The sequence below is a fragment of the Choloepus didactylus genome, chromosome 15 (genome assembly GCF_015220235.1).
Source record: "Choloepus didactylus isolate mChoDid1 chromosome 15, mChoDid1.pri, whole genome shotgun sequence".
NCBI classification, from domain to species: domain Eukaryota; kingdom Metazoa; phylum Chordata; class Mammalia; order Pilosa; family Megalonychidae; genus Choloepus; species Choloepus didactylus.
Window position 1 is genome coordinate 14214723 of NC_051321.1, and position 19552 is coordinate 14234274.

The 19552-nt window shown below is 44.4% G+C and overlaps 1 protein-coding gene across 1 annotated transcript in view; it reads right to left on the minus strand.

Moving 5' to 3' along the window:
* GRK5 (G protein-coupled receptor kinase 5) overlaps nt 1–19051 on the minus strand; it is a 228051-nt gene extending 209000 nt beyond the window's left edge. The window contains exon 1 of the mRNA XM_037804840.1: nt 18797–19051. Within this exon, the coding sequence (XP_037660768.1) occupies nt 18797–18848 (52 nt within the window). The 5' untranslated portion in view covers nt 18849–19051. The remainder of the gene's footprint in view (nt 1–18796) is intronic.
* Between the last annotated feature and the right edge of the window lie 501 nt (nt 19052–19552).

The following is a 19552-nucleotide window of genomic DNA, read 5'->3' on the forward strand; positions in this document are numbered from 1 at the left end:
ATAGTATTAGCGCCTTCTACTCAGATCCTTCAGTGGCTCCCTTTTGCCTAAATAAATTTAACCTTTGCCTTCTCGGGATGGCTTTCAGGGGTCTTCCCATATGACCCTCCCCTTCTCCAGCCTTCCTGCCCCTGCTACCCTGCAACTACTCCATGCTCCAGGCAAACCACTAGGAGCCATTTCCACCATCAACACTGTTTCACTCTTCTCTCTCCACTGCCGGAAGCCTTTGTCTCCACCGCAATCTACCCTGTAACTTCATGAGCTGAAATCCTCCCTGCCGTGCAGGCTTTTAGGTCAAATCCCAGCTCCAGCATTTACCTGCTGTGTGACCTTGGACAAGTCCTTTAGCCTCTCTGTTGGATTTATCATCTGAAAATGACAATGATACCTCTAGAGTTGCAGTGAAAAATCGATGTCTATAAAGTCCCCTTTACAGGGCCTGGTACCTGGTGGAAGCTCCGTTATACTATGGCGGCCACACGATCAGCCACTGACCTTTGAGGCTCAGTCCAAATGCCACCTTTCCATGAAGCCTTTACTGATCTTGATCACGAATGCCTTTTACCTGGAGTTTACCTCTTAATGAAGCTGGTCGAGTACCTGTCCTTCCCCCAACTAGACTGGAACTTCCTGGACAGGGAAGAGCAGTATCTCGTCTTTGCATTCCTGAAGCACCAGGCCCAGGAGGTACTTGATACTCATTAAATTGGCTCTGGTCCTGTGCATCCCAAAGGTATCCAGCTCAGTAGTTGGTCATTAGTTCACTAGATAAAGCCAGCCAAAATCCAGTTCCCGCTGGGTACATCCGTGGTTACACAATTCCTGACAGTCACTGAGTCCCTTCCTAAACTCCCCTGCTTGTTGAAGAAGGATCACAGTGCTCACCTCCCACCAACCTTCAAGAGTAAGGAATGACACATGAAGATAAAATGAGACTGGCAGGTGGTTACTGTTAAAGCAAACACCCAGCACCTACACACCCAGAAGCCCCCAGCCTGACGAAGCAGGCGCCCTGGGAGAGGTCAGACACGTCCCACCCTCCACAGGGCACTGGTCTCATTGTTTGTTGTATTCTTCATTCTTAGCCCCCACTCCTCACCTCCAAAATTGCCACTTAGAGGGACTGCCTGCTTTATGCATCAAACCTGACAATAAAGGAATGCAGGCTTTGCCCAAAAATCAAATTCATACTTAAAAGACAAAGCTTTGTCACCCTAAGAGGGTCCAAAAAAACGGGCCAGAGGCATGAAGGCATTTATTCACACATCAGTCAGCTGGTCAGTCCACAAAGAGGTCCAGGGAGATGCACAAGGCCTGAGTTTTCATTTTTTAAAAAGGATTTTATTTCTTTATGGTCTCATCAATTGGCCTTATATTTGCAAGGCACTGATTGCCATCCCCCATCCCACAAGGAAATATCTTTCTTCTTCTAATTATAAGTGTAATGCATACTCACTGCACAAATCCAGGCTTCCCTAACCTCTTTTCACTATGTTATAATCATCTCTCAATGTCAATAAGAACGGAATTCCATAATACTTAATGGCTACACGTGAGCCCATTATTTGAACTTGCCAAAATTCACTTTACCAATGTTCTACTAATGATCATGAAGTTGATTCCAATTTCTCTCTATTGTAACAACCCTTTACTGAACAACCTCCTGCATATGATTTATACGCTGATTCTTCCTTAAGATAAAATCTTAGAAATGGAATTTCAAGGTCAACAGCTACACACTTTTTTTCTTTTTTAAATGCAATTTCATTGAGATATATTCACATAGAATACAATCCACTCAAAGTATACAATCAGTGGCTCACAGTATCATCACATAGTTGTGCATTTATCACCACAATCAATTTTAGAACATTTTCACTACTCCAGGGAAGGGGAAAAAAAAAAAAAAAAAGAGAAAACCCAAAACATCCTATACTGACATAACCCCATCATTGGTCCCCATCCCCCCATCATTGGTGTGATACATTTGTTATTGTTGATGAAAGAATATTAAGATATTACTGTTAACTATAGCCCGTAGTTTACAAAAGGTGCTTTTTTCCCCACGTACCACTCTATTATTAAGTCCTTGTAAGAGTTTCATACATTTGTTCTAGTTCATACACACATTTTAATGTACATATACTGCTGATAGCAATGGGAGTGTTATGTATGAAATATTCTTTTTATCCACACTTTCTTAACTAGGCACTACCAATCTTTTAAATTTTTATTGGTCTTGTATAAAAATGTAGCTTATGAGGGGTGACAATGGGATTGGGAAAGCCATAAGGACCACACTCCCCTTTGTCTAGTTTATGGATGAATGAGTAGAAAAATAGGGGAAGGAAACAAACAAACAAACAGACAAAGGCACCCAGTGTTCTTTTTTACTTTAATTGCTCTTTTTCACTTTAATTATTATTCTTGTTATTTTTGTGTGTGTGGTAATGAAGGTGTCAGGGATTGATTTTGGTGATGAATGTACAACTATGTAATGGTACTGTGAACAATCAAATGTATGATTTGTTTTGTATGACTCAGTGGTATGTGAATATATCTCAGTAAAATGAATATCAAAAAAAAAATTTTTATCGGTCTAACAGAGGAAAAAAGCTCTCCAAATGGTGTGCACATTTTTGTGAGACTGAGCATCCTTCCATGTGTAGTGGATCCCTACATACTTGCCTGCCTGACCAGTACTCTCCCCTTTTCCCTAGAAACCACGTCCCCACCTACCATGCCCCATCCCCTCCGGCTATCGCAGAAGCCACCAAGTGCTTATATCACTTCACCCCTATGGTCCACAATCTAAGAATCTAAAAATTGTTGCCTGCAACCTACGTTAACTATTCCAGGGTGGCCCGCTGAAGCAAGAAAGGTCAATCAGTCATTTCCTGGGACTTTTGAAATCATAATTGAGGAGGAAAATGCCAGTCTCACTCCCCTGCAGGGAGTTGTAAGACGTAAAATCTTGAGAGCTTGCCCATGGCCGTGTTTCCCACCAGGTAGAGAGAGCAGTGAGAAAGTACAGAACTGGTAGATCCGAGGCAGGCCAGAGAGGTGATGTTGTTCAAGTTCCTGACTACATTTCCATCCTGGTTGCCGCACTCCCCACCCAGACTTTGAGATGCAGAATACCCCGTATCCTCCCAGCTGAGCTCCTGTGCATCTAGTTCAGACTGAATTTCTGTCCCTTGCCATCAAGACCTCTGTCTAATATATCTTGTTTACTAGCTCTTTCTTCTTTTGTGTATTACCTCCTCATGTTCTTTGCTCAGCAAAATTAGATGTTTCCTCTTTCTCTGATTGATGTTACATATATATACTAATATAAGTACAATTTCTCTACCTTGTCACTTGACTTTTAACTTTTGTTATGATCTCTTTTGCCATAAGAACTTTCCTTTTTTTTCTGTCAAATGCATCAATCTTACTTCTTGTGATTGTAACCCCAAAATGACAAGAAATATTCACCTACATTTCCATCTAGAATTTTTATGCTTTCATTTTTTAAAAATCTAAATCTTCAATTCTTTTGTAATTTATTCTAGTGTGAGGTAAGAATCTAACATTATTTCTTCCCTAATAATTAGTTAGCCAATGTTCTAGTTTGCTAATGCTGCCAAAATGCAAAACACCAGAAATGGATTGGCTTTTATAAAAGGGGGTTTATTTGGTTACACAGTTACAGTCTAAGGCCATAAAGTGCCCAAGATAACACATCAACAATCGGGTAACTTCACTGGAGGACGGCCAATGGCGTCTGGAAAACCTCTGTTAGCTGGGAAGGCACGTGGCTGGCATCTGCTCCAAGTTCTAGTTTCAAAATGGCTTTCTCCCAGGACATTCCTCTCTAGGCTACAGCTTCTCTCCAAAATGTCACTCTCAGCTGCTCTTGGGGCGTTTGTCCTCTCTTAGTTTCTCCAGAGCAAAAGTCTGCTTTCAAAGGCCGTCTCCAAAATGTCTCTGTAAACGGCAGTTCCTCTCTCAGCTCCTGTGCATTCTTCAAATTGCCCCTCTTGGCTATAGCAAGCTCCTTCTGTCCGAGCTTATATAGTGCTTCAGTGAACTAATCAAGGCCCATGCTGAATGCGCAGGGCCACACCTCCATGGAAATTATCCAATCAGAATTATCACCCACAGTTGGGTGGGGCGCATTTCCATGGAAACAACCTAATCCAAACATTCCAACTTATCCCCGCTAATATCTCTGCCTCCACAAGATTGCCTTAAAGAACATGGCTTTTTCTGGGGGACATAATATATACAAACTGGTACAACCAGTTACCTCAATACTATTTACTGAACATTTTTTAATGCAATTTCATTGAGATATACTCACACACCATATAATTCATACAAAGTATACAATCAATGGTGAACAAGCGATTCTTTCCCCTACTGATTTGAAACGGTTCCTTCATTATAGACTAAATCTTTACATTCACCTGGGTCTGTACCTGGACTTCATATTTCATTTATATTCTTTTGTTAGGTCTCCATAACCATCCAGGCATTATTCCTAGGTAATGATGAAGGTGCAAAGAGGCCAAGTTACCAGCCTTCTGGCCTCACACGTCAGCCACCACGTAGGTCTAGAACCCCAATTGCCAGTCCCTACCATTGGCCACTGCGAGCTGTGAAAAAACTAAGCCGAAGGGAACCACCAGTCCTCCAAGCATCACTGCCAAGTAAGGCCAATGTCTAGACGGAACTTTGCAGAGTGAAGAAGCAGATCAGGATTTCCCAGGATCCCACAAGAGGACTTGGCCGTGCTGGTTTCTATATCCTGCCTCTTCCCCAATGAGAAACAACAGTGCCCTCAACCACAGGCCTGGAAAAGCAGGGGATGCTGCTCAATCTCTGACTCCTTGGGGATGTCTCCACAGCCTCACGGCAATGTTCCCATCACTCATCTCTAGATTAAAAGTTCTTCCACTTTCTCAACGATATTTACTTATTGTTTTCTTTGGCCAGACAGAGCACTGCGTATTTTTAAACTTCCCAGGAAGACTTCTTATTAAGATAATATAGTGCAGAACAATCAAAATGTGTTTATTTTTGAAGCTTTGATTTAATTTTCCTTTCTATAATCCACTAAAGAAAATACTAGAGTCATGTATTTGCCTTTCTCAAATGGCAGGCACCCATTAAATTAGCAGCAGCAGGTTTTATTCCTGTTTGTTTCTATTACATGTGTAAGCCCTCCTGGTTCCAGTTCTTTCCTTGGGGTAATTTCCTACTTAAAATGCAATGCTTGCTCTTCAAATTCACATCAAATTTCATTATGAAGTTCCCACAGGTGAATTACTATCAACAGAAAAATATAGCAGCAAATTCTCAAAATTTGAAGGGTGAAAAGGGACGCAAAGATCATCTAGACCAAGCTGCACATTTAAAGGACTGGCTGAGGAAACTTTGGCTCAGAGAGGGCAAGCAACATGCCTAAGCTCACATAGCATGTTGGTGGAGATTCTCCCTTCAACCTCTTCACTATAACCAGTGATAAAGCTTTATGTGGGAATTGAAACAGCCTGGCTTGGTCCACTTAACAACAAGAGAGGATACCATATTACTTTGAAAAGAAAAAGTTCTGGTGTCTTGATTCCACCTTTGGCAGGCTATTAACTTCTATGTTCTGGAGCTCTCCCAGGTGTTACTGACACCCCCAGTGCCATCTGCTAACAGATTCTGAGCCCAGGTTGAACGTGTCTGGTTTCAGTTCTACAGTGGTTAGCACAGTTGTCCTCTAATACCAGAAGAGCACCTACAGCAAAGAGTGGGTGCATTGATTCTTGATGGCTCCAAAAAAGCAGAATCAGAACCTGATGGGTTGATATTTCCACCGGGCATACTGGGGTTTACCTTTAACATTTTTGAGACCCAGGGAGCTAAAAGTTTGCAATTTAGTGGGTGAGTCATGGAGCCTTTCTAATCATCACAGCATTTCAAAAGGGAATGGACTGCCTTGGGAGAGGAGGTGAGCTCCCCATCACTGGAAAGGTTAATGCTCTAGAGACCAGGAACCAACTGCAGAGAAGTTGGCTGTCCTATTTGGGGAGCCAGGTTAGATAATCTCTGAAGAGACTGAGAAAATCGACTAGCTGGAAGGTTCTTTCGAGCTGTGGTTTCCAAACCTGGCTGATCTCCTGGAGAGTTTTAAAAATACAGATCCCCAGGCTCCACCCATGAGTTTCTGATTCAGCGGGCAGGGTTTGGGAATCGGTATTACTAGAGCTGCCTTGGTCTCGGAGGAAAATCCAGGCCAGGGGACCTGTTCAACTTGGAGACTGTGTCTGCCTGTGGGCTTCCCCAGACCTCAGATCGTCCTCTTGGGGAGGAAGGCGCTGGCTTCGTGTGGCAGAGCTCCCTTCGGCGCTCGGAGACAACGCTGACCACACAGCCATGTTCAGGCTAATCATCCAATTAAGTGGCTGCCTTTCTCCATTTAGTCATCCTGCAGCTTCCAGGCATAAGGGCAGTGAGCCTCCGAAGGAATGCAGGCTAACACATCTACAGATGTTTCCAGGCAAGAAAACGCCACTCTTTCCTCCAATAGTTATAAAAATATTGAAGCCCTTAGGCTTTGGACGAGACACTTACATCACAGCTTACATCACGCTTATCGCACAGGAAGTCAGGTGGGAGGGCCAGTGACTTGTTCTGTATTGGATGTTTTTTTTATCTGTGCTTTCGATTCTCAGTGTTTACCAAGGAGAGACTCACGTAACCCTCAGGTAGGGAAACGACATGCAAACCTTCATTCAAAGTTGTTGCTGACGGAAGGACCCACAGGATTCCAGAGGAGAATGTTGCACCACAAAAAAGACAGGAGCAAAACATATGAAGGGAACCACCATGAGCACATGCAGCAGCTTCCTGAGAAACAGGAAAGGCTGCCACTTCTTCCACTTTCTGACATCTGTCCTGATTCATTTACAAATCCACTGTCTCTGTGATGTGAGCAATGCCCCCTAGAATTGTGCAGGGTACAACCAACCGCAAAAGCCCTTAGACACGGAAAAGGAAGCAATGGGTTAGCACCAGAAGAGGAAGTGGTATGTGACCCTGACCTTGCTGGGTGACCTTGGAAAACTGGTTCACCTTTCTGAGCTCAATTTCTTTCTTTCTCAGACTGGAATAATAAAAAGATTAGCTACCAGGTCTACCTCAAACAGTTGTAGTGAGGATCAAAAGAGAGAAATACGGAAAGGCCTTTACAAAGCTGTGGCCTTGTTATTTGAACCTGTATTCCCTGACTGACTTACACATGCAAAATCCAGGGGTAATTAAAGTCATTGATAAGTAAAGCCTTGGACGGAAGTCAGCCTTGACTTTCCTAATCCAAGCTTGGCCTAACATAGACAAGATGACCAATCACTCAGTGGGGAGGGCTGTTAAATCCCAAAGGTCTCAAAAACATCCCGGTATGTGTCTTCATACGTATCATGCTTCTGGCCACATGAGAAAATATACTTTGTACCTTCCTAGGATCATTTAACTCTACATCAGGAATTATGACTATTCTTCACAAAGAGGGTGGAAAATGTGATTGGGCAGATATGCCAATGGGGGGGGTGGAATAAGTTTTTAGATAAGCGCATAAAGATGTATATACAATGGGAAGGATATTTCTACATTGTTGGTAATATATTTAAAAATTCGAAAACCTAAATGGCCCACTATAAGGGCTTGATTCAATAAATTATAAAACTAGTCCAAGATAATCAAAGACCCAGATCCCTTTAGAATCAGATAACTCCTAAGGGCCTGCTAGAAAACACCCAGCATTCCGTTGAAATGACACTCCATTTCCAAGGTCTTTCACAATTCTTCCTAACCACCCATCCATTTCATGGGAAACTATAAACACAAATATGGAAAGGCTCTACAACATACTGTTGACGGAAAACAGCTGTAGAACAACATGCATCCTGGGATCCCATTTGTATAAAATCACATCTTTATGTTCATATGTGCATATATACATAGAGTCCCGGAAAAAAATGTCCACCTATATGCTGACAGAAATTATCCTGAGTGGTGGAATTGGTAGCAGAGGCACCTGGGAGGAGATTTTAAATTTCTTCTTGAGGCTTTGAATTGTTGTTGTCTGTATTTTCTTAGCGAGACTGTACTATCTGTGAAAATTTTTTTCATCTTAAAAATTAGATAGAATGCCTAGTTAATTATGCATCACACCTGCACCCTTAATTCATTCTTATATGTCTCCTATACGTTAGGGTAGGACCACTGAGGACGACAGCTGTGATGAAGTAGAAAGAGCATCACTGACTTGAGCTCTGGAACCAGCTGGGTTCACTGGGGCAACCATTAATTTATTTACCTCTCAGAGCCTCGGATTCTTCACCTGTAAGAACGAGGAAGGGAAAAAAACCTGCCTCGCAGGATTATAAAGATCAAAAAAAGAAGGACCCAAAAAGGTGTTATCATTCTTTATTCTTTTAGAAAAACTTATTTTCTAGAATGTTCTAAAATTCTTTTAGGAAGATTCCATTGCTTACCGTATCCTCCTTTGGTGTCAAGGACACAGCAAACCCCAAATCCTGGATTTATGTCACCAGAGAAGAGGGAGAAATCAATCCAAGGCTATTCCCTCGAGAACTCTGCTTCTGCTGAACCCCAAAGCCCTGGTATTTATGAACAAAGGACCACCCTGGGTGACAGAAACCATAGCAGACACAGGTTCCCTTCTAAGTGCCTGCCCAGGAAGAACTGTGACTCCGAAGAGGCCTCTCCGTTCTCTGCCCCCTCACAGTCATTCCTGAAATGCTTTTAGGCTACCAAAAAGCCTAGAGAGAATAGCAGACCCCGTGGTATAAAACAATTAGTCACCCAGCTGTATCTGAAATGTATACTAAGGAGTGTGCTTTGAAAGGTTCAAGAGGAATCCTCACCTTCCTCACCAATTGAACCATCTGAGGAAACCGGGTGTTTCCTTCCTTAATTTATATTTTGCTATAGGTTTTAGAAAATTAAGCTTTAATTTTAAAAATCCCTCTAATTGGATACTACTGATGGGAAGACATCTGGGGAAATATCTGGGCCTGCTGCATTCCATCCCAAGCAATGGTTAGCGGTTTGGAGAATGAGCATGCGGCCAAATAACCAGTGCTTGCTAATTATTATATATCACAGGGTTTGGCTTCATTCAGAAAGCCCATCAGGTTGGCCTCTTCCCTTCAGAGAGGATTACAGAAGTGACTGTTTAGAAATTTTTCCTCCGAGTTAACATAACGTTTTCCTTGTCTTAATTGGATCCAGTTTCCCTGTTCATGGGCAGAAAAGCAATTTTTCCTTAACGATTACATCCTTCAAATACCAGGTCACCAGCCATTCCTCCGTCTGGAAGGATCAGTGCTTGGCTCTGTAGTTTCTTTCCATTTGCTCAGTCTCTTTCTAGTAGTGATGTGAAAAGGATGCGAAGATCGTGTCCTGACCTACCTTAATTTGGCCAAAAAAGGCATATGTTATCTCCTCCAACTCACACAGGTCCTCAAACCTGGGGAAAACTGCCTCAAACATTTGGTCTAATACAAATATTTATTTCTTCCAAAACAACTAAAACGAACCACTTCCAAATTGGGGGAGATGAGGGGAGTTTGCCAGCCAGACATTTCTCACAGCTAAGACAAACATTTGGAAAACATTTTCCAATTTGCCCTGTACTCTTAGTTAATCTTTCTGAACCATGCTGAATCATTTCCTAATTTACCATCTTCTGTGACATCAAGGCCATTTCTTGGGGATCTTACTTTCAGCGCTCTCCCCCCTTCTCCTTCACGTAACATAAATATAGCATCAGTCACTGAGTCTGGGAATGTTTGCGGAACATCTACTCATCTGACATGCAACCTCCCTAATTCGTGACTGCAGGCTTGGTGGCATCCACACTCAACAGCACTTGGCTTGAGAAAATCTGGATCCTGAGCAATCCTTCACCTTTCCGATCAACAGCCCAATTCTTTGCAGAGCCCGCCCCTCCCCCCACCCCCTATTCTTCCTAGAGCTGGGGGTTTCTTCTACTGGGGGGTTATCTGAACAGCCCAACAAGCTCTGCCTGAGTGCATTAACAGACAACGTGAAGCCAAGGCACAGCACATTTCTGCAGCAGTCACCATAAAGCTGTTTTTCCCGGGCCATTTGTTGACCCTTCTCCAGCTTGTTTCCATTTCAGAAGTGGTGCTGAGACCCGTGCCAAGATGGAATTCCATTTTCAAGTGAGGTTTCACAAGACCTTTTATCAGATATGCAGACCAATTACACTGGCTGCGTTCTCTCCATCCTGGAGTTGGGTAATTCTATCCCTCACCCCCCCCCCTTTCCCTTCCTGCAGCAGTTAAGGACAGAGCTGCACCTTCTCTGCAGGGGCAGATCAAAGGCCCGACTTCCTGTCCCCTCATTACCAGGCGGTGACATCATGCTGACTTCTCTCCTGCATCTCCAACCTGACGGTGACCCCCAAGGAAGTCCATGGTTCTTAAACTCTCTCACCTCACAAAGATCCTTGAAAAGTTGCTAAATTAATGAGGCAAGACGCCACACACCCACAGGGGCTGATAGGGTTTCTGAGTGCAAACACCCATGAGGTTACTATGCAAAACGGAAAGGGGCTAACTCTAGAAAACTCTTCTGGGGAGAAAAGCCTCTTCACACTCTCTTTAGGAGGGAGCAAGACACCCCAGAATCTATCACTCTGGCAGTTTCCCACACACATACACCCCGCCACGCCTGTTCTTGCTTATTAATAAAGAAAGGCTGCAGAGACCCAAACATAGACATCAGGTGCCACTCTCAGGCAGAGGTGCTCCAGGGCAAGTGCCCACATCCGGCCCCACCAAAGAAAAGAAGCAACACTGCTGCCAGTGATGAGGCCCACACTGAGCCTATCACTGTCCCCACTACACTCTCCCCATCTGGCTTAATGCCCTGAACCTTAGAGGCAATTCTCTGGCTACTCAAGATTGGTTCTGGCAGCTCTCCAAGCCCTGAGAAGAGGAAGAATGCCAAGAGGCTGACCTTGCTCTTTTGAGGTGTTGGGGTCTGTGGGGGTGGAGGGAGCACTACAGGTCATGGCATTCCAGAATGGTCCACAGCATATGTAAATATGTACGTGTCTATGTGTGTGTGTGTGTGTGTGCACATATATAGATATACATGTATATACCCCACCCTTTCTCAATACAGATTCACTTGAGCTGATTAACAGTTCTACTTTTAAAATGTAACACCTACTGGGAGGACTCACCTATCAGTCATTCACAACCTAGTAGGAATTACTTTACCTCACTTTACCCCACTGCTCTCAAACTGGTGCTCAGTTGAAATCAGGATCTGGAGGGGAATTATATTTCCACTTTGCCCCTCTCCCCAGGAAGGGTTAACCTCTTTCCCTTTCACAATTGCAACCTCATAGCATTTACATTTGGAAACCATACCAACCTGAGAAATGGATTTGTGGTTTTGGCCTACATTATTTTGGAACATTAAGGCACTTTGGAGGGTGGGGAAGTCTGCCTCCAGTTAACTCTAGACAAGTCCACCACTGAAGTGACCTTGGACAAGGGACTGGCTGCCTTTCGCCTCAGTTTCCCCCTCGGTTAAACCAGGAGACAATCTGTTTTTTGGCAAGTGGAGGACAGCATGGTTGACCGACTGGGAAAGCCTGGGCAGCCAGAGCAGTGACTGCCCCCCCCCCCCCGGGGGGGGGGCTCTGCCACTCATGACCCAGGAATGTTCTTATCTGTTTATCTCATTTTCTTCTGCTTTCTGCACAAGCCCCAGAAGCCGTCCTTTGAGGTTCATTTCATCACTGCCTTTTTTCAAAATCTTGATACTCCACAGATTACGAGTTCCTAGAGACATAGCAGGTCCTATCAAAACTGGCCTTAATTTATTACTGACTTCTGTCAAGAGGATGTTACCAGTTGACCCTTTGGCACAACTTCAAATGGAGTTCCTTTGCCTCAGACACCAAAGAGCCAGCAACTAACAGTTTTATTGTTTCAAATGCTTGTGTTGCTTTCTAAGTGTGTTCTAACTGGGTTATCATTAAAATGTTTTTTCAAATCTCATAGGAAACCATTTTTAAGAAGTCATTTTAAAGTGTGTACAAGAACAGTGTGTCTGACATCTTTAAGAATACCTTTTGTGATCCTCTTTTAGTTTGTTCTCTTCAGAAGAAACAGAAACCCTTGACATTGTTTTACCTATTCTCACCCTCATTTCAGAGCACCCTTTTGAACTCTGTGGCAACACTGTTTTCTTCCTTCTGTGGATACAACTGTACTTATATAACTTAATACTTTTCCTTAATGTAGCATTTGTTTTTAAATATCCCCACATCAGCAGTTTCAAGAAGGAATGTGGGGTTCTGTCTGTATCTGTAACATGCACTTAATTTGAATCAGGAAAGGCAGTTGTTCAATTTAGGCAAATTTCCCAACAAGATATAAAAATAAATCTATTTATCTATATATCTCTGACGTCCCTGAACTGAATTTTCCTTAGGTGCGTCAGTCCCCACCCACCCCTCCCCCTCTCCTTCCAGCCCTCCCTGGCCTCTTTCCCACCCCTCTCCTACCCAATCCATCTGCCTCTCTCCCCTTTTCTCACGCCCTCCCCCGGTCTCTCCCTCTCCCCATCTCTCTTATTTTTTTACCTTCCTCCAATTTTTCATGTCAGAATTTATGGGTTTATCACACTCAATGTTTAGAGCTCTCGACAGTGACCTTGCGAACTGAACTTTCTAGACGATGGAAATGTTGTATATCTGTATACACCTTGGCTACTGAGCACTGGAAATGTGGTTAGCACCCCTGAGGAACTGAATTTTTTATTTTAATTAAATGTAAATAGCCACCCGCAGCAACTTTATAGAGGACTAGATGCCTTGAGGCCTTTCAGGACATTTCCAGTGACAGGAAAAGGAGCCAGCAGAGGCTGTACCCACACCAACTCCAACAAAAAGTGGGAAGGGAAGGCAGCCTCCACCATCTTCACTCCAGAACTGCAGCCAGCAGCTCTGCCCAGGCCTCCGCCCCGGAAGGACCACCAAAGTGCCGCCTGGAAGGCACCACTGTGCACACCAGCTTTCCTCTTGGATCCTGTCATTCCTCAACCAAGGGTCCTTCTGCCATTCCTTTAGGGCTTTCCATTTGTAGGACAGACCTTCCTTAAAACCACAATGTCCTGGAAAATCAATAGCTGTCTTCTAAATTCGAGCCTACCCCTCAAGTGTGACCTTTTAATTATCCTCAAAGCACATACTGGTCCCTCAGGCCACTGTCCAAATTCTAGGCATGGAAGAGTCAACACGACATATGTGTAAGGATGCCATGTGACAGTCTACCCAGGCACAGGTGTCCCACCCAGCCTATGCACTGAGGGCACACTACAGTCAGCTTTGTTGCCATGGTGATGCTGATCTGTAATGGCGATGCCCAATTCCATCCCTTCACCCATATCTCGCTGCAGACACCAAAAGGTCACTCAGCTCAGGGTCCTTCAACCATCAGATATTGAATGAATGAATGAATGAATGAATGAATTTTACTCTCCTAAGAGTTTCAGAGTTTCAATTCAAAAATGGTTTTCTCAAAATGATAAATGGGGATGTGGGCAAGGTCCAGTCAGAAGTAACTACTCTCTCTTTAAAACATAGCATGATTTCTAAAAATGAAACACTTCCTCCAGTGTTTGGCTGGTACTAAATGGGACAGCATTGTCTACACCCCTAAAAACTAAAATTTTAAAATGCTGAATGTACTGATTAATTTATTTTCAATATTTAGGCTATTTTTATATAAAATTTTTCAGTGAAGTGTAACAGAATGTATTTTAAAGTAGACATCACCCCTATTATCTGAGGCCATAATCCATTTTAACTATTTAAAGTCATATATTAGAATCCTTTGCCTTCACTATTTTATTTTGATGAAAGAGGTCAGGGCTGGGGGTAAGTAGGATTGAGGAAATTCCTGATTTTCTTCTCTACATGTCACCTACTTGTAATCACTTTCTGTTGTTCTTTCTCACTTGTCACCTCTGAGTTGCATCATCTACTGCAATGATAACCTTTTTGAAACCATAAGACTTTTTTATTGCAAAACGTTTCAGATATTATAATACTTTATCTGGAGCCACAAATACATTGGCAGCAAATATTAACTTTAAATGTTGTCCACAGTCCTAGATGGTTTCATAAGAATATTGGAAGTTCCAGACATGAGTTGAATAGCCCTTGGTAAAGGTGAATTTAGTCATATATTGGACCTGTTGCTGAAGTTCACTTGGGCATCCTTGAAATCTTCATCCCAGACCCAAAGGGTATCATTTAGCAAGCCACTACAAGAGTTCACACAGCTTTCGAAGATATAATTTAAACAGGGATTAGTTTGGGCACTGGAAGAACTGGGCTCTTTGGTTTAGAAGCTGACAAGCAGCAGCTCTGCTGCTGAAAGATGAGAGAGTCTTGTGGGCATTCATCTGATGATTTTGAAAATAGGTAGCTAGATTAACTAAAATCATCACTTGCAATCTTTCTATAGGAAAGCAAGTCCTTCTGAAAACAGTGCTTTTGGTTTCTCTACCTCCAAGTTGTCAGTGCTGAAAAGGAAACTTACAAAAAAACAAAAAAACAAAAGGCAGCTTCATTTAACGGTGCCGTATTTGATGGGACAAGCTGCTTTCACACGCACTGGGTGCCTGGGCCAGAAGGCAAGCTGTCATTGTAAGTTAAGACTGAAGAAAGAGGCTGAGTGTAGAATAGCAGAAAGAAGGCTTCAGAGACATGCCCATATTCTAATGGCTAAATCACCAACTTTTCGGTTTCATCATCATGAACAGGGGTGCAGGAAAAGAGGTAAAGGGGGGACACTGGCTCTCAGCTCTGCTGTGGAATGCTCAGCCTGTCCTGAAAGGGACCCGCCCCTTGCAGTGCTGGGTCCGGGCTCTCCCTCCTCCTGCCAGCCCAGCCTCACCTTTCCCCAGGTCAGCAGCGATCTGGACCATCAGGAAGACCCAGGCAGCCAGGCCAACAAGTCACAGAGGTACATGAGTAAAGAGTTCTAGTGTATTTTGGTTTTCAGCAATTGGGACAAATGGCAAAGCCAATAAGTTCCTAACTTCTCAGTTCCTGTAGTAGGCGGCTGCTAGTAACATGTTCCAGAAAGTGTGATCAATTTTCTCCCCCACATCTTTATTGATCAGATATAGCAACTGCTGGCCCAGTGAAGAAAAGGAAAGGTGGGCCCTTGCACAATTTCTTCTCACAATTGTTCACTCATGAGTGAAGCAACAGATCTAGAATATGAGAAAAATACAAAAACCTTTACTACAACAATAAAGCCAAGAAGAAACAAGCAAAAGGCACTCTGCAAACACTGTTTCTCACTACTATTATTTCAACACTAGCTCCCCTGCCAATTTTCTGAGATTCTTAAATGTAAATAGAGAGATAGATAGAGTTAGTCTTGGTTTCTTTTTCATTAAATGCTTAATCGCTTAGCTCATTTCCATAAACTGGCATGAATTCAGTCTTAACTTTTTTCTGTTTTGCCTTAACCACTTTTTAGGAGAGTAATCTAAAGCACCTAAGAGTGAAAAAGTTGCTATTTTTCTCATGAGACCAGGTCAAATGAACAGCCCAAAGTCCATTTCAGTGGTTTAAAATTTTGAACACTTACCTGTATCTTTTCTTTTTTCAAAACAATTGTCACAAAGGTACAACTTGCTTGCTATGTTTTCTAATTAGGAATACCCACGTGAATCATTGTTTGCTGTGATCCACTTAAGAGTTACTCTATTTTATTGCTATATTATTTTTCCCACGTAATACATGTTTTATTAGGGTATGTGCATTTGCAATGAATTTAGAAGCCATCTGCCTTTAAGAATGCATAATAATAATAAAAGATAGGCCCGCCAACTACTACCATAAACCCCTTCACAGCATTTGCAAAGTGTGTCTGTCTTTCTTCAAGGTCTGTTTCTCTATTGTGTGGGACAAATGTGACTTGTACTTGAAGCCACATTTTAAACTGTTTACAATGTATTTTGCTAAGCGAACTAAATCAAATTTCACTTTTGGCGATTACATTTCTCATCTCTAACCATTCACAAGAATCTTTAAGAAGTACTTTTGAACATTTTCAACAATTCAGATTTTTAAAGATACTATCATTTCCATATTAGAAATGTCACCAAACTGACTGGAACTCCATTTCTGAATATGTGGATAACATGATTATTTGGAGAATTACTTAAGTTAAAAGAATGATTTCAAGTAAATTGCTTTTATTTCTAAAAACCTTGACACGAATTACAATATATGTGCTCACATCTTTACTAAAGGCCCACCCAAAAGAAAGTGGAAGTGCTTAAAATCGTGGACTCTCTCTAGACGTAAGAAGAAAAGAGGGAAAAACACGGACTAAAAATGAGGTCTCCATGTAAGTGAAGAAGTTTTCTCTGGGCCTGTCTGGATTTCTCCCGTTTCCTTACATGCAAGGCCCTCTCCATTTCAAAGACATCCTCAAGGGCTTTCTCACCAGGAGATGACTTTCAAACTCTTAGAGAAATCGAGAAGACTTTAAAAGGAAAAGGAAGCGAAAGGCACATTCTTGCGCCCTTTTAATCACTGTCCTTCTCCCCGGATGGAAGTGGTCGCTCCACACCAGCCTCCAGCCAGCAGGCTCCTCGCCTAGGGCTCTGGGAAAACCGATTTGTTAAACCCGACAAACAAAAATACCAGGTGGTAAATTCATTCCGGTGAGAACACTATGGAGACCGTTTCTGGAAACGGGGAGAAACTGCGCGCTTTGCCCACTCTCAGCAACATATTTTAAAAGAAGCAACCAAATGCTGGGGTCGGGGCGGGACGGGGGAGGGGGTCGACGCGGGAAGTGTCCCCCAGGCCAACGAAAGCCTAGAGCAGCCAGTCGTGGGGAACAGAATTCCTTGGGCGACACGAGGAACCCAGTGAAACTCGAAAGGCCTCCAGCACCCTCATACCTAGAGACTTATCAAGAAATAATTTCAGAATGGAGGGAGGGTGAAAACTTCCCCGACCCCAGAACCCTGACATGCACCACCACGTCTCACCGCTAGGTGGCCGGCTGCAAAGGCAGCGAGCGGGGGGCTCTCTGCTCCCCCTTCTTCCCCTCGCATTGCCCAGTCCCAACGCACTGCCCAGACCAAGGGAGAGCCCACCAGCCCCCCACCACCACCTTGATTCAGCCCTATAAAAATGTCAGATTAGAAAAAAAATAAAAATACCCCTTCTGTCTTAGGACCTAAAGTCACCAATTAACAGTCTATCCTAAAACCCTGTTCACACCAAAGCTGAGCGATTGGGGCGCCCCAACCTGCATATGTAAACTCTGCTTGGGGTTTTCATAGCACAGCCTTCCACGGGAGCTTTCAAAGCAAACCTTCCCGGCGAATGCTGTGGAGCGACAAGGGACGACGAAATTACACCGTGAACGTGGGTTGCATTGCTGAATGCCAGTCCACAGTGAGTTGGGTATCACCTACCCACACAGCGCGACCGGAGCCACAAGGTAATGGAAAGGGCTAAATATGAATGGTTTTATTCCTCGCCGGAAAATCTTCCTACATTCATCAATGCGGGTGAATGAAAATATTAAGGAATAGGTAAAGGCGGGTTGATGGGCTGTTCCCGGAGTGTAAAACTCAGGCAGACCTGACTTAGGCGCCTTCTACCTTGGGTGTCAAATAAAACAAGCCTCCTCCCATGAAAGGGAAAAAACACTTCCCCTTTTTCAAAGAGGCTGCACATCAGAGCTCAAATCCTGGCAGAAGAGATGTTACATAAATTCCAGGTGTTCCTAAATATGTATGTGTACAAGAAGTACATAATCATCTTAGGAAGCATCTAAGTTTCTAGACTTTTTTTTTTCTCCCATCTCAAGGAAGAGTCAACATTTGTGTTTACAGGTTCGACTAAGATCTTACCCACTCTATTTAGACAATATTTCCTACCAGGCTAAATGCAGGAAATCTAATGATCGGCACCCAAAACGCATCTAAGCACACTTGAGATTCTTTCCTTAACTAAGCCAAAAATCAGACAGTTCAGTCATCTCCCCACCACTCTTCCCCCACCTACACACAAAAAAACCCACCCCTGAAATCCTAAATCATTTTCTAGGTGATTTGTACAGGTTTCCTTTCGTTATTCTATGAACGGGCTAATTCCTCAACATCTTACTTTGCCTTTAAAAGGCTTCCTTCCACATGACGGGATTTCCCTAAGAAACATTCCCAGCGGATGGTTTCCAGCAATAGCTTATATCAACTCAGCCTGCGCAAGCAAAGACTTAGCTTTGCTAATTCCAACACACACACACACACACACCAATTCACACAGAAATATCTCCGGCCGCCTCGAGAAGATTATCTTATTTGAATGTTTGCCCATCTCTCCCTGAATCAATGCTTTCCCAGCCGACCTTTCAAAAGCTGCCTAGATGGCACGATCCGTAGGGTTAGTGCTGGAAACTGGGGAATATTTTAGCACTCTAATCTCTGCAGCCTCGACATTTCTTTCTCCTCCTCTCTGCCCAAGTCCAAATTTTCTCAGCCAAAGGGCAGAAACCCTGAAGCATTCTCAGAGCACGTCTCCGAGGTGCCCTGGTCCGCACCAACTCACTGCGAGCATCCTGCACACTCAGAGCCCCAGCCCACACGCCACCAGCACCCCGGCCCGCGGCGAATGCTCCAGGCACGCTCTGGCCCTGCCTCTTACCTTCCCTGGCTTTCAGCAAGACCGTGTTGGCCACGATGTTTTCCAGCTCCATTGACAGTCGGCAGTCAGCGAGGGAGCCGGCCGGCGGGGCTGTCAGCGCCTGGGGGTGCTGCCGCTGCTGCTGCCGCTGCTCGGGCTGCCGCCGCTGCTGCCGGAGCCGGGAGCGAGCAGCCCGCCGTGCCTACCGCATTATTCCTGCTTTTATCCTTCGGAGTTTTCCCCCTCTGCAAAGAGGAGCCGCCGCCACCGCTTCTTCCTCCCTCTGTGTCCCCCCTCCCCCCCTCCCTCAGAAGTCTCCCCCCCACCCCCCACCCTCCGCGTTTCTCTGTCACTCCATTCTCCTCCCCTCCGGCTCCCTCGGATGCTTTAGTGCCTCGGATGCTTCTGCCTCCCCTCTGTCCCTCCCGGGGGTGTGGTACTAGCCCGCTCCGGCCTTAGCACTGCGCAGGCGCCAAGTCGGGACCCGCCTCCTGCCTCGGCGCTCGGGGTGTGGGGCCTGCTGGGACTTGTAGTCTTCCCGGAGGCACTGCCCTGCGGCCCGGCGCGCGCTCGCGCTCAATGCCGGAGTTCGAGACCAGCCCCGGGACGCGAGCCCGCGCCGCGAGTCCGACGGGAGGCAAGGAGGGCACGGCCAAGGCCGACTAAGCACCCGGGGCTACGAGGTTGCGGCTGGCGAATAAAAGGCGTCGCAGCCGCGTCCCAGGGTCGCGATCCTCACGTCCACGTCTCAGGCTCCCTCTCGCCCCCTTCCCGCCT